This window comes from Salmo salar, chromosome ssa06 (assembly GCF_905237065.1).
Source record: "Salmo salar chromosome ssa06, Ssal_v3.1, whole genome shotgun sequence".
Lineage (NCBI taxonomy): Eukaryota > Metazoa > Chordata > Actinopteri > Salmoniformes > Salmonidae > Salmo > Salmo salar.
Window position 1 is genome coordinate 4,214,639 of NC_059447.1, and position 23,086 is coordinate 4,237,724.

Sequence of the window (23,086 nt, forward strand, 5' to 3'; positions counted from 1 at the left end):
CTGCCCCCTATATAACGCACTACTTTTGACCAGCTCCTTATGGCCCCTTGTCTAAAGTAGTGCACTATATATGGAATAGGGTGCCATCTGTGATGCAAACTCAGACCTAAGAGATGTCTTATCCAGAAATACCTTATGTCATCTGATTTAAATTCAGTGTCTGTGTTTATTGCATTGTCAGGATAATGTTGTGAGGAAATGATTTCACCACTAGGAGGATTTCTATTTTCAATCTGCTTTTATGAATTAAACCCTTGAATAAAATATTCCTCTTGTTCTGGGCTTCTATTCCGGAACATGCCAAATGTTCCATGTTCAGATGTCATTCGGGGAAAACAAAGAGTTTAGAAGGTGTCTGATTTATAAAACACTCATTAGGATAATGATGTAATATGCATTGTTTTGGTTTAACTAGATTAGTAAAACGTGGGCTGTTTGTAACACAGGTGATTTACAGTCAAATATGAACAACTGTAGCTGTCTTTATACCACTGTATTGTGAGGTGATGGTTTACAATTAAGAGAGAAACTCACCTTATTGTAGTCCCTATTGTGAGAGATCAAACTAATAAAAACATTTATTCAGTGGCGCATGGGGGAAAGGTTAAATAGGCACACTGTAAAAAAGGTTAATTGGTGGCAACATGCTACACAGCAATCAGACACGCCTATCCTTCATAAAGACTTTTAGAAACAGATTTAGCATTGCTTAGGCCTACAGATAAAAGGGGTTGTCTGGGGCTGTGAATATTACCTTCATCTCATCCATTCATGTTGGAATCTGTGTTTTATTTGTCACATGCTCCGAATACAACAGGTGTGGACCGTCAAATGCTTATTTACAAACCCTTTCCCAACAATGCAGAGTTAAAAAGGTCAGGTCACCGCCCCACCCTCTTGTTGCACGAGGAACTGAAGAGCAACTGAATCTCTAGTCTGATGAATGAAAGTATCTGATTGAAACTGCCTTCTACTCTTGCCTAGGGATACAGTATATTTAATAGAATTTAGAAAATGTTTTATTCACGCTTTCAAGTTGCTTTGTTAACTGTTTGGGTTGTCACTAGTTACCACAGCCACAAAGTCATAATTCTGGCTAAACCCCTCCTATTTCTACAATTTATTGTCTTAAAATCTGATTTAAAAATGTAACCTTAACCACACTGCTCTACTAACCGTATGTCTAACCATGACCTTAAATTATGACCAAAAGGCACATTTTTGGTTTCATGAATTTGTATGATGTAGCCATACAACATTCCTTCCGTGGCCTCCAACTGCTTTTACATGCTAATAAAACTAAATGCATGCTCTTCAACCGATTGCTGCCCACACCCGCCCGCCCGACTAGCATCACTACTCTGGATGGTTCTGACTATGTGGACAATATGTGGACAACTACAAATACCTATTTTGCAACAAAGCCTCCTTCACTCATGCTGCCAAACATACCTTCGTAAAACTGACCAGCCTACCGATCCTTGACTTCGGCGATGTCATTTACAAAATAGCCTCCAACACTCTACTCAGCAAACTGGATGTAGTCTATCACAGTGCCATCCGTTTTGTCACCAAAGCCCCATTTACTACCCACCACTGCGACCTGTATGCTCTCGTTGGCTGGTCCTCACGACATATTCGTCGCCAAACCCACTGGCTCCAGGTCATCTATAAGTCTTTGCTAGGTAAAGCCCCACCTTATCTCAGCTCACTGGTCACCACAGCAACATCCACCCGTAGCACGCGCTCCAGCAGGTATATTTCACTGGTCACCCCCAAAGCCAACACCTCCTTTGGCCACTTTTCCTTCCAGTTCTCTGCTGCTAATGACTGGAACGAATTGCAAAAATCTCTGAAGCTGGAGTCTTATATCTCCCTCTCTAACTCTAAGCATCAGCTGTCAGAGCAGCTTACCAATCACTCTACCTGTACACAGCCAATCTGTAAACAGCACACCCAACTACCTCATCCCCATATTATTTATCCTCTTGCTCTTTTTCACCCCAGTATCTCTATTTGCACATCATCATCTGCACATCTATCACTCCAGTGTTAATGCTAAATTGTAATTATTTCGCCTCTATGGCCTATTTATTGCCTTACCCCCCTACTCTTCTACATTTGCATACACTGTACATAGATTTTTCTACTGTATTATTGACTGTACGTTTGTTTATTCCATGTGTGACTCTGTGTTGTTTTTGTCGCACTGCTTTGCTTTATCTTGGCCAGGTCGCAGTTGTAAATGAGAACTTGTTCTCAACTGGCCTACCTGGTTAAATAAAGCTGAACTAAAAAATAAAAATGATGTAGCCAATTTTGACTTTGTGTATGTGGTAACTACGGGATTTGGACAGACAGTATGAAGATTGGCTTAAACTGAAATCCCAGATCACGCATTTAGGCGATGTCATGACAACGTTGGCAAGCAAAGCTCTGCGTAGAAACACATCATCGGGACTAACGTTCGTCTTGCGCCAAACTGCGCATGTGCATGCAGTCAAAGGAACTCCTTCGATATAAAGTAGTTTTTCAGAAAAATGAAAACGTGTCAGTTTGTCACTTTCACGTGGTTGGAGTAATAGCATGTTCAGCTACTTAAGGCATTGGCTCCAATCTAGGTTGTGCCTTTAGATTTTGAGAACATTAACAACTAAGGACGAATTTTTCACTTCTCTCATTGACTTCTTATACCCCAAACCCCGACCTGGTACGTTTGTTCTTTTTCGTTAGCGTCCCCGGAAGTCTCGCGATGCTGCACCTCTGGATTAGAAACTCTGTGGTTTGGGGTGACGCATGTGTTTTCTGGTGGGTGTGTTCTTTCACGGTGTTCAGTGCGACGTTTCAGTAAAGTTCTAAGATGGCGACGGTGCATCTGAGAATCGGGGACCTAGTTTGGTGAGATATGCATTTTAACTTACTTGAATCGTCTTATTCCATTCGAATTTCATTGTTTACATTGAATCCGTGTCGGATCAACTCAATTCGTGCATTTTCGTTACATTTGATCAGATAGATGTGACGAAATATCCGTTTACTAATGGTAGTTGTCGATCGAACTCAAAACAAATACGTTACTGCCTGTTTAGCTCGAGTCAGCATAGCCATTAGCTAGCTAGTAAACTACTTAGCCTTGCCGCACCCAGAGAAGTGATACCGGACGCATCTGCATGTAAATATTGCTCAATCTATATACTAACTATATCTATACCCTGGTTAGTTTAGCTATCTCTACATGTTTACTGATGACATCTGAAAAGTGTGTACTGTGATGTTTGAGAAACAACATTCTTAAATTAGCCAGTTTAGCTAGCTGACTAGATAATAATCTGGTGACTGTGCCACCCGGGACATCTTGTTCGAAGCCAATGTTTACTGCGACGGCGAATACAAGGGGTAGTGGAATTTATATTCTGAACATCTAAACGTTATCTCGATAATGCAACGTTTAATCATCAATCAAATGGCAATGTTCTTGTTTTAGGGGAAAGCTCGGGCGCTATCCTCCGTGGCCAGGCAAGGTAAGATCTGACGAATTCAAGCTAGCGAAATCTGAACACCATGGTCGTTGTGACTAAGAATTGTATTGTATGCTAAACTGACTAACAACGCGTAAGTGATATTGTGATTAACTTTCTTTGTCTTTCCAGGTCGTCAGTCCTCCAAAGGACCTGAAAAAGCCAAGAGGGAAGAAATGTCATTTTGTCAAATTCTTTGGAACTGAAGACCAGTAAGTAAACAAACAAAACTTACTACAGTAGCTATCACTTATCACTAATATCCATATCTAGCTTGCTTCCATCACTTATCCAAGTGTGTGTGTGTGTGTGTGTGTGTGTGTGTGTGTGTGTGTGTGTGTGTGTGTGTGTGTGTGTGTGTGTGTGTGTGTGTGTGTGTGTGTGTGTGTGTGTGTGTGTGTGTGTGCGCGCACGCACGCGCAGTGCCTGGATAAAGGTGGAGCAGCTGAAGCCATACCACCCCCACAAAGAGGAGATGATCAAGATCAATAAGGGCAAACGTTTTCAACAGGCTGTGGATGCGGTGGAAGACTTCCTGAAGAAGAAAGAGAAACAGGGGGGTAAAGAACAGGTGAGGTAGTTGTACCCCCAGACAAGCAGAAAGTAGCCGGAAAAGTCATTTCTAGACCGTTTTCTTCCGTTTCATACCTAGTGAACATGACTGTTAGTCCAAATGCCACAGGTAGAGAACAGGTGAGGAGGGTATAATGTTGTAGTCAACAGGTGATATCACCTGGATAACCCAGACACACTTTAGTCATTTAGCAGACGCTCTTACCCAGAGCAACTAGGGTTAAGTGCCTTGCTCAAGGGCACATTGACAGTTTTTTTTCACCTAGTCGGCTCTGTGATTCGCACCAGTGACCTATTAGTTACTGGCCCAACGCTCTTAACCGCTAGGCTACCTGCCGCTTTCCGTAACCTCCCTCCTCAGCGTGAAATGTCTCCACTTGCGTTGCTGAATTGCTAGCTTTTCTGTGACGCCGCTGGAAAGACCGTTTCAGGAGGGCGGTTATGTGAGTTTGCGAGGCAGATGTCCAGGGTTCTAGTCTCAGTGTAAGCGGGAGGAAGTGGTATGGGTTCTAGTCTCGGTGTAAGCTGGAGGAAGTGGTATGGGTTCTAGTCTCGGTCTAAGCTGGAGGAAGTGGTATGGGTTCTAGTCTCGGTCTAAGCTGGGGGAAGTGGTATGGGTTCTAGTCTCGGTGTAAGCTGGAGGAAGTGGTATGGGTTCTAGTCTCGGTGTAAGCTGGAGGAAGTGGTATGGGTTCTAGTCTCGGTGTAAGCTGGAGGAAGTGGAATGGGTTCTAGTCTCGGTGTAAGCTGGAGGAAGTGGTATGGGTTCTAGTCTCGGTGTAAGCTGGAGGAAGTGGTATGGGTTCTAGTCTCGGTGTAAGCTGGAGGAAGTGGTATGGGTTCTAGTCTCGGTCTAAGCGGGAGGAAGTGGTATGGGTTCTAGTCTCGGTGTAAGCGGGAGGAAGTGGTATGGGTTCTAGTCTCGGTGTAAGCGGGAGCAAGTGGTATGGCTAAGCAAGCGATGTGATGTCTGTCACATTGCCACCAGACAGATGGGATTTGTCCAACCATCAAAAAATTGACCTCAGGTCAACACTCTTAACTGTTCATCTAAATGAGTTCAACAACAGTTGGACTATGTCACTGTAATACTGAAGTGGAGAAGTAGGGATACCCACGTGCCTTGTCTATACATTCATAGGTTAGACCAGGGCTTTCCAACCCTGTTCCTGGAGAGCTACCCTCCTGTAGGTTTTCACTCTAACCCTGTTCCTGGAGTACTACCCTCCTGTAGGTTTTCACTCTAACCCTGTTCCTGGAGTACTACCCTCCTGTAGGTTTACACTCAAATCCTAATCTAGCACACCTGATTCTAATAATTAGCTGTTTGATAAACTGAACCAGGTTAGTTACAACTGGGTTTGGGGTGAAAGGGGTTAATGTATGGCTCTGTTATTCCCACAGAGCTCTGAGGGGAAAGGGGTTAATGTATGGCTCTGTTATTCCCACAGAGCTCTGAGGGGAAAGGGTTAATGTATGGCTCTGTTATTCCCACAGAGCTCTGAGGGGAAAGGGGTTAATGTATGGCTCTGTTATTCCCACAGAGCTCTGAGGGGAAGGGGTTAATGTATGGCTCTGTTATTCCCACAGAGCTCTGAGGGGAAAGGAGACTCTAAAGGAAAGAAGACACCAACTAAACCTCTGAAGATCCTAGAGGAAGATGATGAAGACCTCAGTGCCCTGAAAGACCCCTCTGAGAAGGTTAGTAGTGGACTAGTGTGGTGGACACTCAGACTTACAGAAGCTGATATCATTTAAAAAGGGCCAGTTGTCCAACACCTGCTGTGGCATCAGGTTACAGCTAGGTGTTGGTCCCACTCCCTTTTCAGCATCCTCAGTCCCACTGATTGGCTTGAACTCACACAGAGACCACTGAAGATCTCACTGATATACATCCCTAGTAGATTCTACAGGGTAACTGTGAACCCACAGCCAGGTAAATAAATACATCTCACTAGATATAGACTCTCTGATCAGCCCTAGTAGGTTCTACAGGGTGACTGTGAACCCACAGCCAGGTAAATACATACATCTCACTAGATATAGGCTCTCTGATCAGCCCTAGTAGGTTCTACAGGGTAACTGTGAACCCACAGCCTCTCTCTCCCTGAAGGCTCTAGCTCACATCTCACTCCCTGGTAGATGTATAGACTGTCTAGTCTACAAAGTGACTGGCATCTCACTCCCTGGTAGATGTATAGACTGTCTAGTCTACAAAGTGACTGGCATCTCACTCCCTGGTAGATGTATAGACTGTCTAGTCTACAAAGTGACTGGCATCTCACTCCCTGGTAGATGTATAGACTATCTAGTCTACAAAGTGACTGGCATCTCACTCCCTGGTAGATGTATAACTGTCTATCTCAATACTGGCATCTCACTCCCTGGTAGATGTATAGACTATCTAGTCTACAAAGTGACTGGCATCTCACTCCCTGGTAGATGTATAGACTGTCTAGTCTACAAAGTGACTGGCATCTCACTCCCTGGTAGATGTATAGACTATCTAGTCTACAAAGTGACTGGCATCTCACTCCCTGGTAGATGTATAGACTGTCTAGTCTACAAAGTGACTGACATCTCACTCCCTGGTAGATGTATAGACTGTCTAGTCTACAAAGTGACTATCTAGTCAACCCCACACCCCAATAGGTGAAGTCTATCTACCGTAGTGACTGAACCCACAGGGTAATGTGTGTCTCCCTGGAAGCCCTGGGTGACGTCTCACTACACACTAGGGGACTGTTTCCCGGACACAGGTGAAGCTTAATAATAAATAAAAAAAAATCATTTTCAATGTAGATTCTCTATTGAGCTTGTTTTGTAGTCCAGCACTAGACTAAACCCTGAGTCTGGGAAAGCACCTCTACATCTATAAGTTACTGTAGTCAACCCCACTCCACATTATCATAGTGTATCTAGTCTTTAAAGTGACTCCAAGGGTAATGTCTCTCTCCCTGACAGACCTGACTGACACTCCACATGAGATGTATAGGACAGTTATTATAGTTTATCTAGTCTCAACAAAGTGACTGTAGTCAACGTCACACCCCTGTAGATGTATAGGTAATGTAGTCTACAGTGTGACTGAGTGAACCACCAGGGTAATGTCTCCCTGACGACCAGATCTATTGTTGCTTCCATAGATGAACTACCAGGGAGTAGAGTTTATCTGATCAACCCCACTCCCCAGTATTAGGCGTGTAGTGTCTGTCTTTAACTTCCAGGGTAATGTGACTTCCAGGGTAATGTGTGTCTCTCTCCCTGAAGGACCTAACTGACTCTGACCCAGAGCCGTCCAGTGTTGAGCGACTAGGGGGCCTGGGAACTACTGGACCTGTCTCAGGATTCAAATGGGAGAGCAGTGTAGGTGGAACCCTTCACACAGCCCGCCTGCCTTAACTTACCCCTTCTCTTCAGCTCCCTTTACCTCTGCACGCTCCAGAACGCAGTGGGTAGTGACTGACCACTGGACCTGGAGAGGTAGAGGATGCAGGGTTTTGTCCCAGCCCAGCACTAAGATCTGATTAGCTTGGTTATCTGAGATTTGTCTGTGCTTTATCCTAATCCTAACTCAGAGGAAATATTTTTAGTCCAGGACTAGACTTAGTCTGTGTTGGGGAACCCCGCTGTAAAGTTGTTTGACTTGACGTTTGCCAGGATTTGCTAAAGCACATACAAATGGGACCTTTCTAATCAAGTTTTAGTGCTGGGCTGGAACAAAAGCCTGTATCCTCTGGTTACTCATCCAGGACCAGGGTTGGTGACCACTGTGGTAGAGATGCTCATGGCTGAGTGGGAGTCCTCTTCATCATGATTAGTCAGAAGGAAACAATGCTGGGTGGGAGTCCTCTTCATCATGATTAGTCAAAGGAAACAATGCTGGGTGGGAGTCCTCTTCATCATGATTAGTCAAAGGAAACAATGCTGGGTGGGAGTCCTCTTCATCATGATTAGTCAAAGGAAACAATGCTGAGGGGGAGTCCTCTTCATCATGATTAGTCAAAGGAAACAATGCTGGGTGGGAGTCCTCTTCATCATGATTAGTCAGAAGGAAACAATGCTGGGTGGGAGTCCTCTTCATCATGATTAGTCAAAGGAAACAATGCTGGGTGGGAGTCCTCTTCATCATGATTAGTCAGAAGGAAACAATGCTGGGTGGGAGTCCTCTTCATCATGATTAGTCAAAGGAAACAATGCTGGGTGGGAGTCCTCTTCATCATGATTAGTCAAAGGAAACAATGCTGGGTGGGAGTCCTCTTCATCATGATTAGTCAAAGGAAACAATGCTGGGTGGGAGTCCTCTTCATCATGATTAGTCAGAAGGAAACAATGCTGAGGGGGAGTCCTCTTCATCATGATTAGTCAGAAGGAAACAATGCTGGGTGGGAGTCCTCTTCATCATGATTAGTCAGAAGGAAACAATGCTGGGTGGGAGTCCTCTTCATCATGATTAGTCAGAAGGAAACAATGCTGGGTGGGAGTCCTCTTCATCATGATTAGTCAAAGGAAACAATGTGATGAGGTGTAATCCCAGTCATTCCAACATGTCAGAAGAAAAGCTAGAGTTTCATATTGGAGATAAATACTTGCTTTTTATGATTTTAAGTTAACATATCTGCCTAAAAAAATATCAGGCATTTTAATGAAAATGGACACAAATCATATTTTGTAGCTTTTGCTATACAGCAACATTTGCGCATTCCAGAAACACAAATTCAGTATATGATTATAATAGATTCTTACACCATATTAAAGATGGGAGTCAGTGACAAAGTTAACAGCGATATCAGATGGACTTCAGCAATGACTGAGTATGAATCCTGACGCTAAACTTCTCTGATATTTTCCGCAAGTGAAACATCTTGCATCATGCTCGTCTACAAGATCTGTGGTTCATCCTGCTGCTCATGGCAGTCACATCGCTGAGTCTCAGTTTAATCTGGTCCCTGACATGTTAAAACATGTTACCAGGCATCCAACAATATCTGATCATCTGTGCAGAGTAGACCTGTGTAGAAGGTATTTCTGGAACAATACCTCTATGGATGTCCCAAATGCCAGCCTATTTCCTGTATAGTGTATTACTAAGGGCCCATAGGACTCGTGTTAAAAGAAGTGCACTATATTGCCTAGGGAATATGATGCAACCTCAATCAGGCCAGGGAGTCTCTTGAGAGAATACTACTACTAGTTTAGCAAATACTGCTGCTGCTTCTACTGCTGCTGCTGCTACTGCTACTACTACTACTACTTTTACTGCTGCTACTTCTGCTGCTGCTACTACTGCTTTTACTGCTGCTACTGCTGCTGCTACTGCTGCTGCTGCTGCTGCTTTTACTGCTGCTACTTCTGCTGCTGCTACTACTGCTTTTATTGCTACTGCTTTTACTGCTGCTACTACTGCTTTTACTACTGCTGCTACTGCTTCTGCTGCTACTACTACTACTACTGCTTTTACTGCTGCTACTTCTACTTCTACTACTGCTACTACTGCTTTTACCGCTGCTGCTACTACTACTGCTTTTACTGCTGCTGCTACTACTACTGCTTTTACTGCTGCTGCTGCTACTACTGCTTTTACTGCTGCTGCTGCTACTTCTACTGCTGCTACTACTACTACTACTACTACTGCTGCTACTTCTACTACTGCTGCTGCTACTACTACTGCTTTTACTGCTGCTGTTACTACTACTACTGCTGCTACTTCTGCTACTACTTACCGCTGCCACTACTACTGCTACTACTACTACTGACTACTACTACTACTGCTACTACTACTACTACTACTGCTACTACTACTACTGCTACTTCTACTACTACTGCTGCTACTTCTACTGCTGCTACTACTGCTTTTAGCTGCTGCTACTACTACTGCTGCTACTACTACTACTGCTACTACTACTACTGCTGCTACTTCTGCTACTACTTCTACTGCTGCTACTTCTTCTACTACTACTGCTGCTACTTCTACTACTGCTACTACTACTACTGCTGCTACTTCTACTACTACTTCTACTGCTGCTACTTCTACTACTGCTGCTGCTACTACTACTAATACTGCTACTACTGCTTTTACTGTTTTTACTGCTACTACTACTGCTTTTACTGCTGCTACTACTACTGCTGCTGTTACTACTACTGCTACTACTTCTACTGCTGCTACTACTACTACTGCTACTTCTACTACTGCTGCTGCTACTTCTACTACTGCTGCTGCTACTACTACTGCTACTACTGCTTTTACTGCTGCTGCTACTACTACTGCTACTACTGCTTTTACTGCTGCTGCCGCTACTTCTACTGCTGCTACTACTACTACTGCTACTACTACTACTACTGCTGCTACTTCTGCTACTACTTCTACTGCTGCTACTTCTGCTACTACTGCTAGTTCTACTGCTACTTCTACTACTACTACTACTACTACTGCTGCTACTTCTACTACTGCTACTGCTGCTACTACTGCTGCTACTTCTACTACTGCTGCTGCTACTACTACTACTACTGCTACTACTGCTTTTACTGCTACTACTACTGCTTTTACTGCTACTACTACTGCTTTTACTGCTGCTGCTACTTCTACTGCTGCTGCTACTACTACTACTGCTGTTACTACTACTACTACTACTGCTACTTCTGCTACTACTTCTACTACTGCTGCTACTACTTCTACTGCTACTACTACTGCTGCTACTTCTACTCTACCACCGCTGCTACTTCACTGCTACCACCACTGCTGCTACTACTACTGCTACTACTGCTGCTACCTGCTGCCACTACTACTGCTACTACTGCTCTTACCGCTGCCACCACTCACTGCTACCACTGCTGCTACTGCTGCTGCCACTTCTACTGCTACTACTCTGCTACCACTCACCGCTACTACTACCACTACCGCTGCTACTACTACCACTGCTACTTCACTGCTACTGCTGCTACCACCACTTTACCACCGCTTCACCGCTACCGCTACCACTGCTGCCATTACCACTACCACTGCTACCACTACCACTGCTGCTACTTCTGCTACCGCTGCTGCCACTACTACTGCTTTTACCGCCGCTGCTGCTACTTCACCGCTGCTGCTACTACTACTACCGCTGCTGCCACCACTGCCGCTGTTACTACACTACCACTACCGCTGCTACTTCACTCTACCGCTGCTACCACTTCACTGCTGCTACCACCGCTGCTGCCACTGCTGCCGCTGCTGCTGCCACTGCACCACTACTACTTCTACCACCGCTGCTACTTCACCGCTGCCGCTGCCATTACCACTGCTACCGCTGCCGCTGCTGCTACTTCACCACCGCTGCTGCCACCCCACTGCTGCTGCTACTTCTTCACTTCTTCCACCGCTGCCGCTGCTGCTGCCACTGCTACTACCACCACCGCTGCTACCGCTGCCACTTCACCACTACTGCTGCTGCTACTGCTGCTACTACTACTGCTGCTGCTACTACTGCTGCTGCTGCTGCTACTACTACTACTGCTGCTGCTACTACTTCTACTAATGCTGCTACTACTACTACTGCTGCTACTTCTACTGCTACTACTACCGCTGCTACTACTACTTCTACTGCTGTTACTACTGCTGCTGCTGCTACATGGAGCAAAAATATAAAGGCAACATGTAAAGTGTTGGTTTCATGAGCTGAAATAAAAGATCCCAGAAATGTTCCATACGCACAAAAGGCTTATTTCTCAGCGCTCGGCAGTCCCCTTCTGTGAGCTTGTGTGGCCTACCAGTTCGTGGCTGAGCCTTTGTTGCTCCTAGATGTTTCCACTTCACAATAACAGCATTTACAGTTGACCAGGGCAGGAATTTGACAAACTGGCTTGTTGGAAAGGTAGCATCCTATGATGGTGCCACGTTGAAAGTCACTGAGCTCTTCAGTAAGGCCATTCTACTGCCAATGTTTTCCTATGGAGATTGCATGGCTGTGTGCTTGATTTTATACACCTGTCAGCAACGGGTGTGACTGAAATAGCCGACTCCACTCATTTGAAGGGGTGTCCACATACTTTTGTGTGTATGTATCAAGAAGCTGATTACACAGCATGATCATTACACAGGTGCACCTTGTGCTGGGAACGATAAAAGGCCACTCTAGAATGTGCAGTTTCGTCACACAACACAATGCCACAAATGTCTCCAATTTTGAGGGAGCGTGCAATTGGCATGCTGACTACAGGAATGTCCACCAGAGCGGTTGCCAGATAATTGAATGTTCATTTCTCTACCATAGAGAATTTGGCAGTACGTCCAACTCGCCTCACAACTGCAGACCACGTGTGTGGCTGTGTGGTTTGCTGATGTCAGCGTTGTGCATTGTGCCCCATGGTGGGATGGGCAGGCATAAGCTATGGACAACAGACACCATTTTATCGATGGCAATTTGAATGCACAGGCATACCGTGACGTTGTCCTGCCATTCATCCGCTGCCATCACCTCATGTTTCAGCATGATAATGCACGGCCCCATTCATCCACCACCATCACCTCATGTTTCAGCATGATAATGCACGGCCCCATTCATCCACCACCATCACCTCATGTTTCAGCATGATAATGCACGGCCCCATTCATCCACCACCATCACCTCATGTTTCAGGAAAATGTTGGTCACACCAGATACTGAATGGTTTTCTGATCCATGCCCCTACTTTTTTTAAAAGGTGTCTGTGACCAGCAGCTGTATATCTGTATTCCCAGTCATGTGGAATTCATTTATTTAAATTGACTGATTTCCTTAACACTGTAACTCAGTAAATTCTTTGAAATTGTTGCATGTTGTCAGAGAGTAGTGGGAGGGTAGAGAATACTGGTAGTGGTGGGAGGGTAGAGAATACTGGTAGTGGTGGGAGGGTAGAGAATACTGGTAGTGGTGGGAGGGTAGAGAATACTGGTAGTGGTGGGAGGGTAGAGAATACTGGTAGTGGTGGGAGGGTAGAGAATACTGGTAGTGGTGGGAGGGTAGAGAATACTGGTAGTGGTGGGAGGGTAGAGAATACTGGTAGTGGTGGGAGGGTAGAGAATACTGGTAGTAGTGGGAGGGTAGAGAATACTGGTAGTGGTGGGAGGTTAGAGAATACTGGTAGTGGTGGGAGGTTAGAGAATACTGGTAGTGGTGGGAGGGTAGAGAATACTGGTAGTGGTGGGAGGGTAGAGAATACTGGTAGTGGTGGGAGGGTAGAGAATACTGGTAGTGGTGGGAGGGTAGAGAATACTGGTAGTGGTGGGTGGGTAGAGAATACTGGTAGTGGTGGGAGGGTAGAGAATACTGGTAGTGGTGGGAGGGTAGAGAATACTGGTAGTGGTGGGAGGTTAGAGAATACTGGTAGTGGTGGGAGGTTAGAGAATACTGGTAGTGGTGGGAGGGTAGAGAATACTGGTAGTGGTGGGAGGGTAGAGAATACTGGTAGTGGTGGGAGGGTAGAGAATACTGGTAGTGGTGGGAGGGTAGAGAATACTGGTAGTGGTGGGAGGGTAGAGAATACTGGTAGTGGTGGGAGGGTAGAGAATACTGGTAGTGGTGGGAGGGTAGAGAATACTGGTAGTGGTGGGAGGTTAGAGAATACTGGTAGTGGTGGGAGGTTAGAGAATACTGGTAGTGGTGGGAGGGTAGAGAATACTGGTAGTGGTGGGAGGGTAGAGAATACTGGTAGTGGTGGGAGGGTAGAGAATACTGGTAGTGGTGGGAGGGTAGAGAATACTGGTAGTGGTGGGAGGGTAGAGAATACTGGTAGTGGTGGGAGGGTAGAGAATACTGGTAGTGGTGGGAGGGTAGAGAATACTGGTAGTGGTGGGAGGGTAGAGAATACTGGTAGTGGTGGGAGGGTAGAGAATACTGGTAGTGGTGGGAGGGTAGAGAATACTGGTAGTGGTGGGAGGGTAGAGAATACTGGTAGTGGTGGGAGGGTAGAGAATACTGGTAGTGGTGGGAGGGTAGAGAATACTGGTAGTGGTGGGAGGGTAGAGAATACTGGTAGTGGTGGGAGGGTAGAGAATACTGGTAGTGGTGGGAGGGTAGAGAATACTGGTAGTGGTGGGAGGGTAGAGAATACTGGTAGTGGTGGGAGGGTAGAGAATACTGGTAGTGGTGGGAGGGTAGAGAATACTGGTAGTGGTGGGAGGGTAGAGAATACTGGTAGTGGTGGGAGGGTAGAGAATACTGGTAGTGGTGGGAGGGTAGAGAATACTGGTAGTGGTGGGAGGGTAGAGAATACTGGTAGTGGTGGGAGGGTAGAGAATACTGGTCGTGGTACTACCAGTTTAGAGAATACTGAATTCTCTTCCATTGTAGCCAGTACAGGATGATTCTCATTTCAACAGTTGAACTCTCTTCCATTGTAGCCAGTACAGGATGATTCTCATTTCAACAGTTGAACTCTCTTCCATTGTAGCCAGTACAGGATGATTCTCATTTCAACAGTTGAACTCTCTTCCATTGTAGCCAGTACAGGATGATTCTCATTTCAACAGTTGAACTCTCTTCCATTGTAGCCAGTACAGGATGATCCCCATTTCCACCACTTTCTGCTCAGCCAGACTGAGAAGGTAAGAGGGAAAGTTTGCTGAACGTTTGTTCAACATTTTTGCTTGGTTTGGGGGGGGGGGCCTGGTTGGTTTTGCAGCTGTTGCACTGTGACTGCACACTGTTGGGGTTTAAGGGCTCAGGGGGTGAGGTTCCCCCTAGCTACAGATCTAGAAGCAGCTTCCCCTCCCCCATTCTAAACTGACCCAAGATCAGCGTCTATGGGCAACTTCACCCTACTCTGTTAGGTGGGAGAATAACATAGCAGTGTGTATGAGCTTCATAGGAATAAAGTCTGTGTTCCAATTGTCTATCCTTCTCTTGAAGACTCTTACTCTCCCCATCATGGATTTCAGAATGGTGGAAACATGACTTCGTCCAGCCGATGCTTTTTAAATCCACGATGGGGAGGGTGCAAGTGCACACTTCAGGAGAAGGGTATAGAATCAGGAAGCAGAGAGTTTGGAGACCTTTTTTTGCTTGTAACTGTTTTCTCCATTGATCATTAATTAACCCTTTCTTCCCCTACCTTTTTCTGTGTGGTGTAGTTCAGTGTGATGCTTTATTAGGTAGTTAATTCAATGTAAATGTTTATCTGCACTCTACTGTGGCGATTTCCTTTTACATTTCACTGGTACTTCTATGGGGCACAGTTTTTAATGAAAGATCAATTAGATGGTTTATTTCATCTGGAAGCATGTGAAATCTATTGTTTGTAGAGCTCCCTTCCCCTCCCACCTCCCTTCCCTCCCTTCTCCCTTCCCCTCCCACCTCCCTTCTCCCTTCCCCTCCCACCTCCCTTCCCCCCTCCCTTCTCCCTTCCCCTCCCACCTCCCTTCCCCCCTCCCTTCTCCCTTCCCCTCCCACCTCCCTTCCCCTCCTACCTCCCTTCCCCCCTCCCTTCTCCCTTCCCCTCCCACCTCCCTTCCCCCTCCCTTCTCCCTTCCCCTCCCACCTCCCTTCCCCCCTCCCTTCTCCCTTCCCCTCCCACCTCCCTTCCCTCCCTTCTCCCTTCCCCTCCCACCTCCCTTCCCCCTCCCTTCTCCCTTCCCCTCCCACCTCCCTCCCTTCTCCCTTCCCCTCCCACCTCCCTTCCCCCTCCCTTCTCCCTTCCCCTCCCACCTCCCTTCCCTCCCTTCTCCCTTCCCCTCCCACCTCCCTTCCCCCCTCCCTTCTCCCTTCCCCTCCCACCTCCCTTCCCCCCTCCCTTCTCCCTTCCCCTCCCACCTCCCTTTCTCCCTTCCCCTCCCACCTCCCTTCCCCCCTCCCTTCTCCCTTCCCCTCCCACCTCCCCCCCTCCCTTCTCCCTTCCCCCTCCCTTCTCCCTATCCTGCTGCTTTTGCATGAATTTCCCTCTGAATCCTTCCTGCATCCCAGATGGCATCCTATTCCCTGTATAGTGCACTACTTTTTACCAAAAGTCCAAAACCCTATTCCCTATATAGTTCACTACTTTTTCAGGCAACACTATGCACTCTGAATCTCCCCCTCCTCAGGCAACACTATGCACTCTGAGTTCCATAATTCCTTGCCTTGGACACATGGCAAGCCACAGCCCTGAAGGTGTAACTGTTAAACTGTAGCACCACGTGGTCAGTCTGATAACTCCAGCAGTACAGTTGTAACTGGTATTACCTGCATGTTACAGACAGTTATCTAATTGTACAGCACAAACCGCCAAAGTCCAGTCCAGGGTGTCAAACATACGGAACAAACTGAATATACTTTCCAATGAATAAAACCAAATAGAAACGTGATAATGGACCTACATTAATACAGTTTATTGACTGTGTCCTTGTTGCTAATAATCATTTTAAATAAAAGCTAGACTGTCAGGAAGCATCAAATTCCCCAAAAAACGATGGATAGAGGATTATTTTGGCACATTTTGACAGAGGATAATTAATACATTTTCATTGTGGCCCTCCGGAACTCGTGGAAGATTGAATGCGGCCCCTTGGCAAAGTGAGTTTGACACCGCTGCTCTAGTCACACACACACTATGTATATTGTCTGAGGGAGATTCAGAGTGAATATACACAAACTCCATAACACAGCTTCAGTGGAAAGTTAGTGACTCTGTATGTGGATAAAACAATTTAAAAATATATATTTTTAATATAAATCCCCCTCTCGTTTTCTACTTCCTCCTAGAATTGGATGAATCAACTCGACACTGAATTTGTGCAATCACACAGTCCTCGTCAGTGTTACCAAAGCAAGTCTAGCAGCATGCTACAAACCCTAGCTAGCATTAGCTTAGCCGTGTCTCTGTTCAGTGAGTGAATCCCAAATGGCTACTTTTGGCCAAAGCCCTATCTGGGCCCTGGTCACCAGTAGTGCACTATAAAGGGAATACAGTGCTGTTTTGGGATGCATCCAGTGTGATGGTTTTTGGAGGATGTTAGCAGCACTGTCTGTGTAAACTAATGTCCTTTAACCTTTTCTCTCCCTCCTCAGCCTGCCTCGTCCATGGAGCCTATCAGTAAACGCCTGAAGATCGTTGAGGAGGTGAGCAAGCAGTCTGTCTCAAACGGCTCCCTGTAACTAGGGCCCTGTGTTTGGCACGACTTTTCCACCTCACATTCTGACCGAATTGAGGCACTGCTTTAACCTCTGGTCATTCTGGTCAAAAGTAGTTCACTATATAGGGAATAGCGTGCCATTTGTGATAGTCTTAATGCTTGACCTCTTCACTCACTCACCCTCAGTACCTTTCTCTATTTGCTGTCTGAGTCTACTTTGGCTCGCCTTATGAAGCAGTGACTTGAAACCAATAAGCGGCCGCTGGAGGCGTATGTTATGTAGGGGGACAGCTGGAGGCGTATGTTATGTAGGGGGACAGCTGGAGGCGTATGTTATGTAGGGGGACAGCTGGAGGCGTATGTTATGTAGGGGGACAGCTGGAGGCGTATGTTATGCAGGGGGACAGCTGGAGGCGTATGTTATGCAGGGGGACAGCTGGAGGCGTATGTTATGCAGGGGGACAGCTGGAGGCGTATGTTATGCAGGGGGACAGCTGGAGGCGTATGTTATGCAGGGGGACAGCTGGAGGCGTATGTTATGCAGGGGGACAGCTGGAGGCGTATGTTATGCAGGGGGACAGCTGGAGGCGTATGTTATGCAGGGGGACAGCTGGAGGCGTATGTTATGCAGGGGGACAGCTGGAGGCGTATGTTATGCAGGGGGACAGCTGGAGGCGTATGTTATGCAGGGGGACAGCTGGAGGCGTATGTTATGCAGGGGGACAGCTGGAGGCGTATGTTATGCAGGGGGACAGCTGGAGGCGTATGTTATGCAGGGGGACAGCTGGAGGCGTATGTTATGCAGGGGGACAGCTGGAGGCGTATGTTATGCAGGGGGACAGCTGGAGGCGTATGTTATGCAGGGGGACAGCTGGAGGCGTATGTTATGCAGGGGGACAGCTGGAGGCGTATGTTATGCAGGGGGACAGCTGGAGGCGCATGTTATTGGTTTCAGTCTTAACTCTGAGGAAGACTCTATTTGTACCACAGAGCCCCAAGGTGCTTCCTACATGACACACATTACTGAATGGCATTTATTTTCATACTAACAGCAAGTACTCGATCAAATATTCCAAAAACAAATAAGCCCCAGTAGATACAGTATGTTTGTACTCCTCTGTGGTCGGGAACTCTCGATGCACGTGTTAAAATGATGATGGTGTTTTTTTGGTCTGTACAGGACACAAGGTCACCGTCTATCCAAGCTGCAGACAGCACCGCCATCAACGGCAGTATTACTCCCACAGACAAACGGTAGGAGATACTGTAATTATATATTTATTATATATATATATATTATTACAGTATGTATGTAACTGTATTATCACCATGTCTCTCCTATAGTTCACTCTACGTGTAATAACAGGTCATGGAATAAAATAAGCTCTCCTGCAAGTGATGTTTCTCACGATGGTCTTCCAAGCCGTTGTGGCTTTGATGAAACTGCCTGTAGGCAACTCTGATGCAGTGTAACTTGATGATGGAGCGACGTGTTGGTCACTGGCTGCACCTATATAGTAGACCAGGGTCTGTATTTACACACTGCTGATAAGGGCTCAGATTTCCCTTTTACATTACATGGACAGGGGGACCTGATCCTAGACCAGCTCTATGACTGAATACTGGTCCTTTTACATTACATGGACAGGGGGACCTGATCCTAGACCAGCTCTATGACTGAATACTGGTCCTTTTAGATTACATGGACAGGGGGGACCTGATCCTAGACCAGCTCTATGACTGAATACTGGTCCTTTTAGATTACATAGACAGGGGGGACCTGATCCTAGACCAGCACTCCTACTCTATGACTCTGAATACTGGCCCCAGTTTCTTTTTGTCCATCAGGAAAAGGAATAAAAATGTAAACTTGTATCTTTCCTTTACAGGATAGGGTTCCTAGGGCTGGGGCTCATGGGTAGCGGAATAGTGTCCAACCTGTTAAAGATGGGTCACGTCGTCACAGTGTGGAATCGCACAGTAGAAAAGGTACCGCAAGACAACCAACATGTGAGAAAATATGATACAGAATTTACTCCTGTGATTCCATCATAACTATTATTATTAAAACCACAGTTATTTGGTACAGTATTTTATTCTATGCAATAAATCATTTATTTATAATGTAATGTAGCTACGTTTGGGTTTGGTGCTGATTTTGACCTACGTCCTGTTGTGACATCGCTTCCTGTGAGCTCACTTCCTGTCTTTTTCCTGTTGTCTTCCCGCTGCAGTGTGACCTGTTCATCCAGGAGGGGGCCAGGTTAGGGCGGACGCCAGCAGAGGTGGTCTCCCTGTGTGACATCACCTTCTCCTGCGTCTCAGACCCCAAGGCTGCCAGGGATGTAAGTACTAAGGAAACGGGGACACATCTCAACAGACGATGTTTGTATGTGTGTAGTCAGGCCAGATTTACAGGCAGATGAAAAAGAGTGAAATGTTAGCACAAACAGACTGGCTGCCATGTTGCTGCAGTTAGTAAGCTTGGTGTGATAAGTATTGTAATGCCTTTTTAGTTCTGACTGCAGTGACTCATTTATCTCACTACATATGACTCTTAGTACCCCTCCCTCTCTTTCTGTCGTTCTCTCTCTCTGCCAGTTGGTGCTGGGTCCCAGTGGAGTGCTCCAGGGCATCAGGCCAGGGAAATGTTACGTAGAGATGTCTACCGTGGACCCAGAGACCATCACAGAGCTCTCACAGGTATACACACACACACACACACACACACACACACACAGCTTGTGATTCCAGGTGTATGCTTCTCCCACTGTCGCTAGGTCATCACTCTCCCATTGGGTACTGTCGTTACATCAATCATCTTATCCTATGCTCTCTCATTGGCTCCTCTACTGCCACACCACTGTCTGATTGGCTCCTGTCTCTGTCTGTCATTAGGTGATATCGTCGCGGGGCGGGCGCTTCCTGGAGGCTCCTGTGGCTGGGAGCCAGCAGGTATCTAACGAAGGCATGCTGGTCATCCTAGCGGCCGGAGACAGGACGGTCTACGAAGACTGCAGCTCCTGTTTCCAGGCCATGGGCAAGACCTCATTCTTCCTAGGTAGATGGTCTGAGTTTTACCAGTGTCTTATCCCAGGACTATCCAATTTCCTGTGTGTTATCAGGTGAAGCAGGCTAACGCGTGTGTGTGTGTGTGTGTGTGTGTGTGTGTGTGTGTGTGTGTGTGTGTGTGTGTGTTATCAGGTGAGGTGGGTAACGCAGCGAGGATGATGCTGATCCTCAACATGGTACAGGGAAGCTTCATGGCAACCATCGCCGAGGGGCTGACCCTAGCCCAGGCCACAGGCCAATCACAGCATACCTTCCTGGACATCCTGTCTCAGGGTCAGATGGCCAGCACCTTCGTGGACCAAAAATGCCAGAGTGAGTCAGAAACGGAAGCACTGCTGAGTCAGAAACAGAAGCACTGCTGAGTCAGAAACAGAAGCACTGCTGAGTCAGAAACAGAAGCACTGCTGAGTCAGAAACAGAAGCACTGCTGAGTCAGAAACAGAAGCACTGCTGAGTCAGAAACAGAAGCACTGCTGAGTCAGAAACAGAAGCACTGCTGAGTCAGAAACAGAAGCACTGCTGAGTCAGAAACAGAAGCACTGCTGAGTCAGAAACAGAAGCACTGCTGAGTCAGAAACAGAAGCACTGCTGAGTCAGAAACAGAAGCACTGCTGAGTCAGTCAGCAGAAAATACTGTCTTCCAAATGGCACCCTATTCCCTATATAGTGCACTGCTTTTGACCAGGGCCCTATTCCCTATATAGTGCACTGCTTTAGACCAGGGCCCTATTCCCTATATAGTGCACTGCTTTAGACCAGGGCCCTATTCCCTATATAGTGCACTGCTTTAGACCAGGGGCAAATTGAAAACTCGGAGCATAGTGAATTCAACACTTGCACAAGCAACGTGCTAGAGGCATCACTACAGACCCTGGTTCAATCCTGGACTGTATCACAACCGGCCGTGATCAAGTAGTCCCATAGGGTGGTGCACAATTTGGCCCAGCGTTGTCCGGGTTAGGGGAGGGTTTGGTCAGGGTAGGCCGTCATTGAAAATAAGAATTTGTTCTTAACTGACTTGCCTAGTTAAATAAAGGTGAAATACATTTTTTAAAACGTGTCCTGTTTGGGGCCAGTGTTATCCTTGAAAGCATGACTGGTTTAGTAAAAGATGTCCCAGTATTGATGGTTACAGAAGTTCCCCTGATTGTTACATGTTCATGTTGTAATACCTTCCTCGTCTATGATTTTAACTATTCAAAATGGTACTTTTGTTTCATTACATCTCTCCACTGGTAATGAGGTCTTTCCCCCCGATCTTTCCAGATATCCTACAGGGAAACTTCAAACCAGACTACTATTTGAAACACATTCAGAAGGATTTGAGGCTAGCCATCTCCATGGGCGACACAGCCAATCACCCGACCCCTATGGCTGCAGCAGCCAATGAGGTAAGACGTTGTTGGATTGACACACACAAAATGGCCGCCAATGACATTGGGGGTAGATCTTAGCCATTTCAAATGGAATAAATGTCCACATACCCATAGACATTTTACCCATATTGTTAGCCCCGCACCTACAGTATATACAATGGGATATAAGTATTCTACATAAGGCCCTGTGGCTCAGTTGGTAGAGCATGGTGTGTGCAACGCCAGCATGGTGTGTGCAACGCCAGCATGGTGTGTGCAACGCCAGCATGGTGTGTGCAACGCCAGCATGGTGTGTGCAACGCCAGCATGGTGTGTGCAACGCCAGCATGGTGTGTGCAACGCCAGCATGGTGGGCCAGTACAAAAAATAAATTAAAAAAATTAAATGTATGCATTCACTACTGTAAGCCGCTCTGGATAAGAGCGTCTGCTAAATGACTAAAATGTAAATGTGTACATATGTCAACATTACTAACTGATATATAATAACCTGTCGCGGTGGGAACACGGGTTCCTATCCTGTCGCTGTGGGAACACGGGTTCCTATCCTGTCGCTGTGGGAACACGGGTTCCTATCCTGTCGCTGTGGGAACACGGGTTCCTATCCTGTCGCTGTGGGAACACGGGTTCCTATCCTGTCGCTGTGGGAACACGGGTTCCTATCCTGTCGCTGTGGGAACACGGGTTCCTATCCTGTCGCGGTGGGAACACGGGTTCCTATCCTGTCGCGGTGGGAACACGGGTTCCTATCCTGTCGCGGTGGGAACACGGGTTCCTAACCTGTCGCGGTGGGAACATACAGACGCTGATTGAAACCTCATAGTTACCAGAGAAGAATCAGACATGCTACAAGAGCATCTCATGTTTTCTAACCCAGTGAGATTGTTTCTTTTGGAACACCTCTCCTTTTCTTTGGACCAAATTCTGTTTCCGTGAACAATAAAGTTGTATGTTTAGTCTCACTTTATCACAACGTTACTTTTTGATACATACTAACCATGTCTTTCTGTCTGTGTCATCTGTAGGTCTACAAGAGGGCTAAAGCACTGGACCAGTCAGACAACGACATGTCGGCTGTCTACAGAGCCTACATTCACTAAACCTCCTGAAGAGCCTCTCCCCGACCTGTCCTCTTCCCCCCCCGACCTGTCCTCTCCCCCCCCGACCTGTCCTCTCCCCCCCCGACCTGTCCTCGTTCCCCCCCCGGACCTGTCCTCGTTCCCCCCCGACCTGTCCTCGTTCCCCCCCCGACCTGTCCTCGTTCCCCCCCGACCTGTCCTCTTTCCCCCCCGACCTGTCCTCTTTCCCCCCCGACCTGTCCTCTTTCCCCCCCGACCTGTCCTCTTTCCCCCCCGACCTGTCCTCGTTCCCCCCGACCTGTCCTCTTCCCCCCCCCGACCTGTCCTCTTCCCCCCCGACCTGTCCTCGTTCCCCCCCGACCTGTCCTCGTTCCCCCCCGACCTGTCCTCGTTCCCCCCCGAC

General features: G+C 46.8%; 1 protein-coding gene and 1 non-coding gene across 8 annotated transcripts; both read left to right on the forward strand.

Moving 5' to 3' along the window:
* The first annotated feature begins 2,793 nt into the window (after window positions 1-2,793).
* On the forward strand, window positions 2,794-22,711 carry LOC106606187 (putative oxidoreductase GLYR1). 7 transcript variants are annotated; one of them, XM_045719574.1, is made up of 16 exons: window positions 2,794-2,898; window positions 3,485-3,521; window positions 3,651-3,730; window positions 3,942-4,089; window positions 5,682-5,792; window positions 7,362-7,457; window positions 14,602-14,655; window positions 17,093-17,143; window positions 18,338-18,411; window positions 19,047-19,167; window positions 19,392-19,502; window positions 19,759-19,860; window positions 20,056-20,218; window positions 20,362-20,541; window positions 21,496-21,620; window positions 22,630-22,711. In XM_045719574.1, exons 1-16 carry the CDS (start codon window positions 2,861-2,863, stop codon window positions 22,702-22,704), a joined length of 1,566 nt encoding a protein of 521 aa, XP_045575530.1. In that variant the 5' UTR covers window positions 2,794-2,860; the 3' UTR covers window positions 22,705-22,711. The 7 variants fall into 7 exon arrangements, with proteins under 7 accessions (XP_045575530.1, XP_045575531.1, XP_045575532.1 ...); XM_045719575.1 differs by having other exon boundaries at window positions 19,047-19,146; XM_045719576.1 differs by lacking the exon at window positions 14,602-14,655.
* Window positions 18,548-18,629, forward strand: LOC123743610 (small nucleolar RNA SNORD35). Its single transcript, XR_006770466.1, has one exon. It is a non-coding gene; the product is annotated as a small nucleolar RNA SNORD35 (small nucleolar RNA).
* Window positions 22,712-23,086: the final 375 nt, after the last annotated feature.

Bases quoted from the DNA above. Each gene is read 5' to 3' on its own strand.
- LOC106606187 (XM_045719574.1), top strand. From the start codon at position 2,861: ATGGCGACGGTGCATCTGAGAATCGGGGACCTAGTTTG. The intron at 17,144-18,337 runs GTGAGCAAGCAG...TGGTCTGTACAG, and splicing joins GCCTGAAGATCGTTGAGGAG to GACACAAGGTCACCGTCTAT. The intron at 20,219-20,361 runs GTAGATGGTCTG...GTGTGTTATCAG, and splicing joins CAAGACCTCATTCTTCCTAG to GTGAGGTGGGTAACGCAGCG.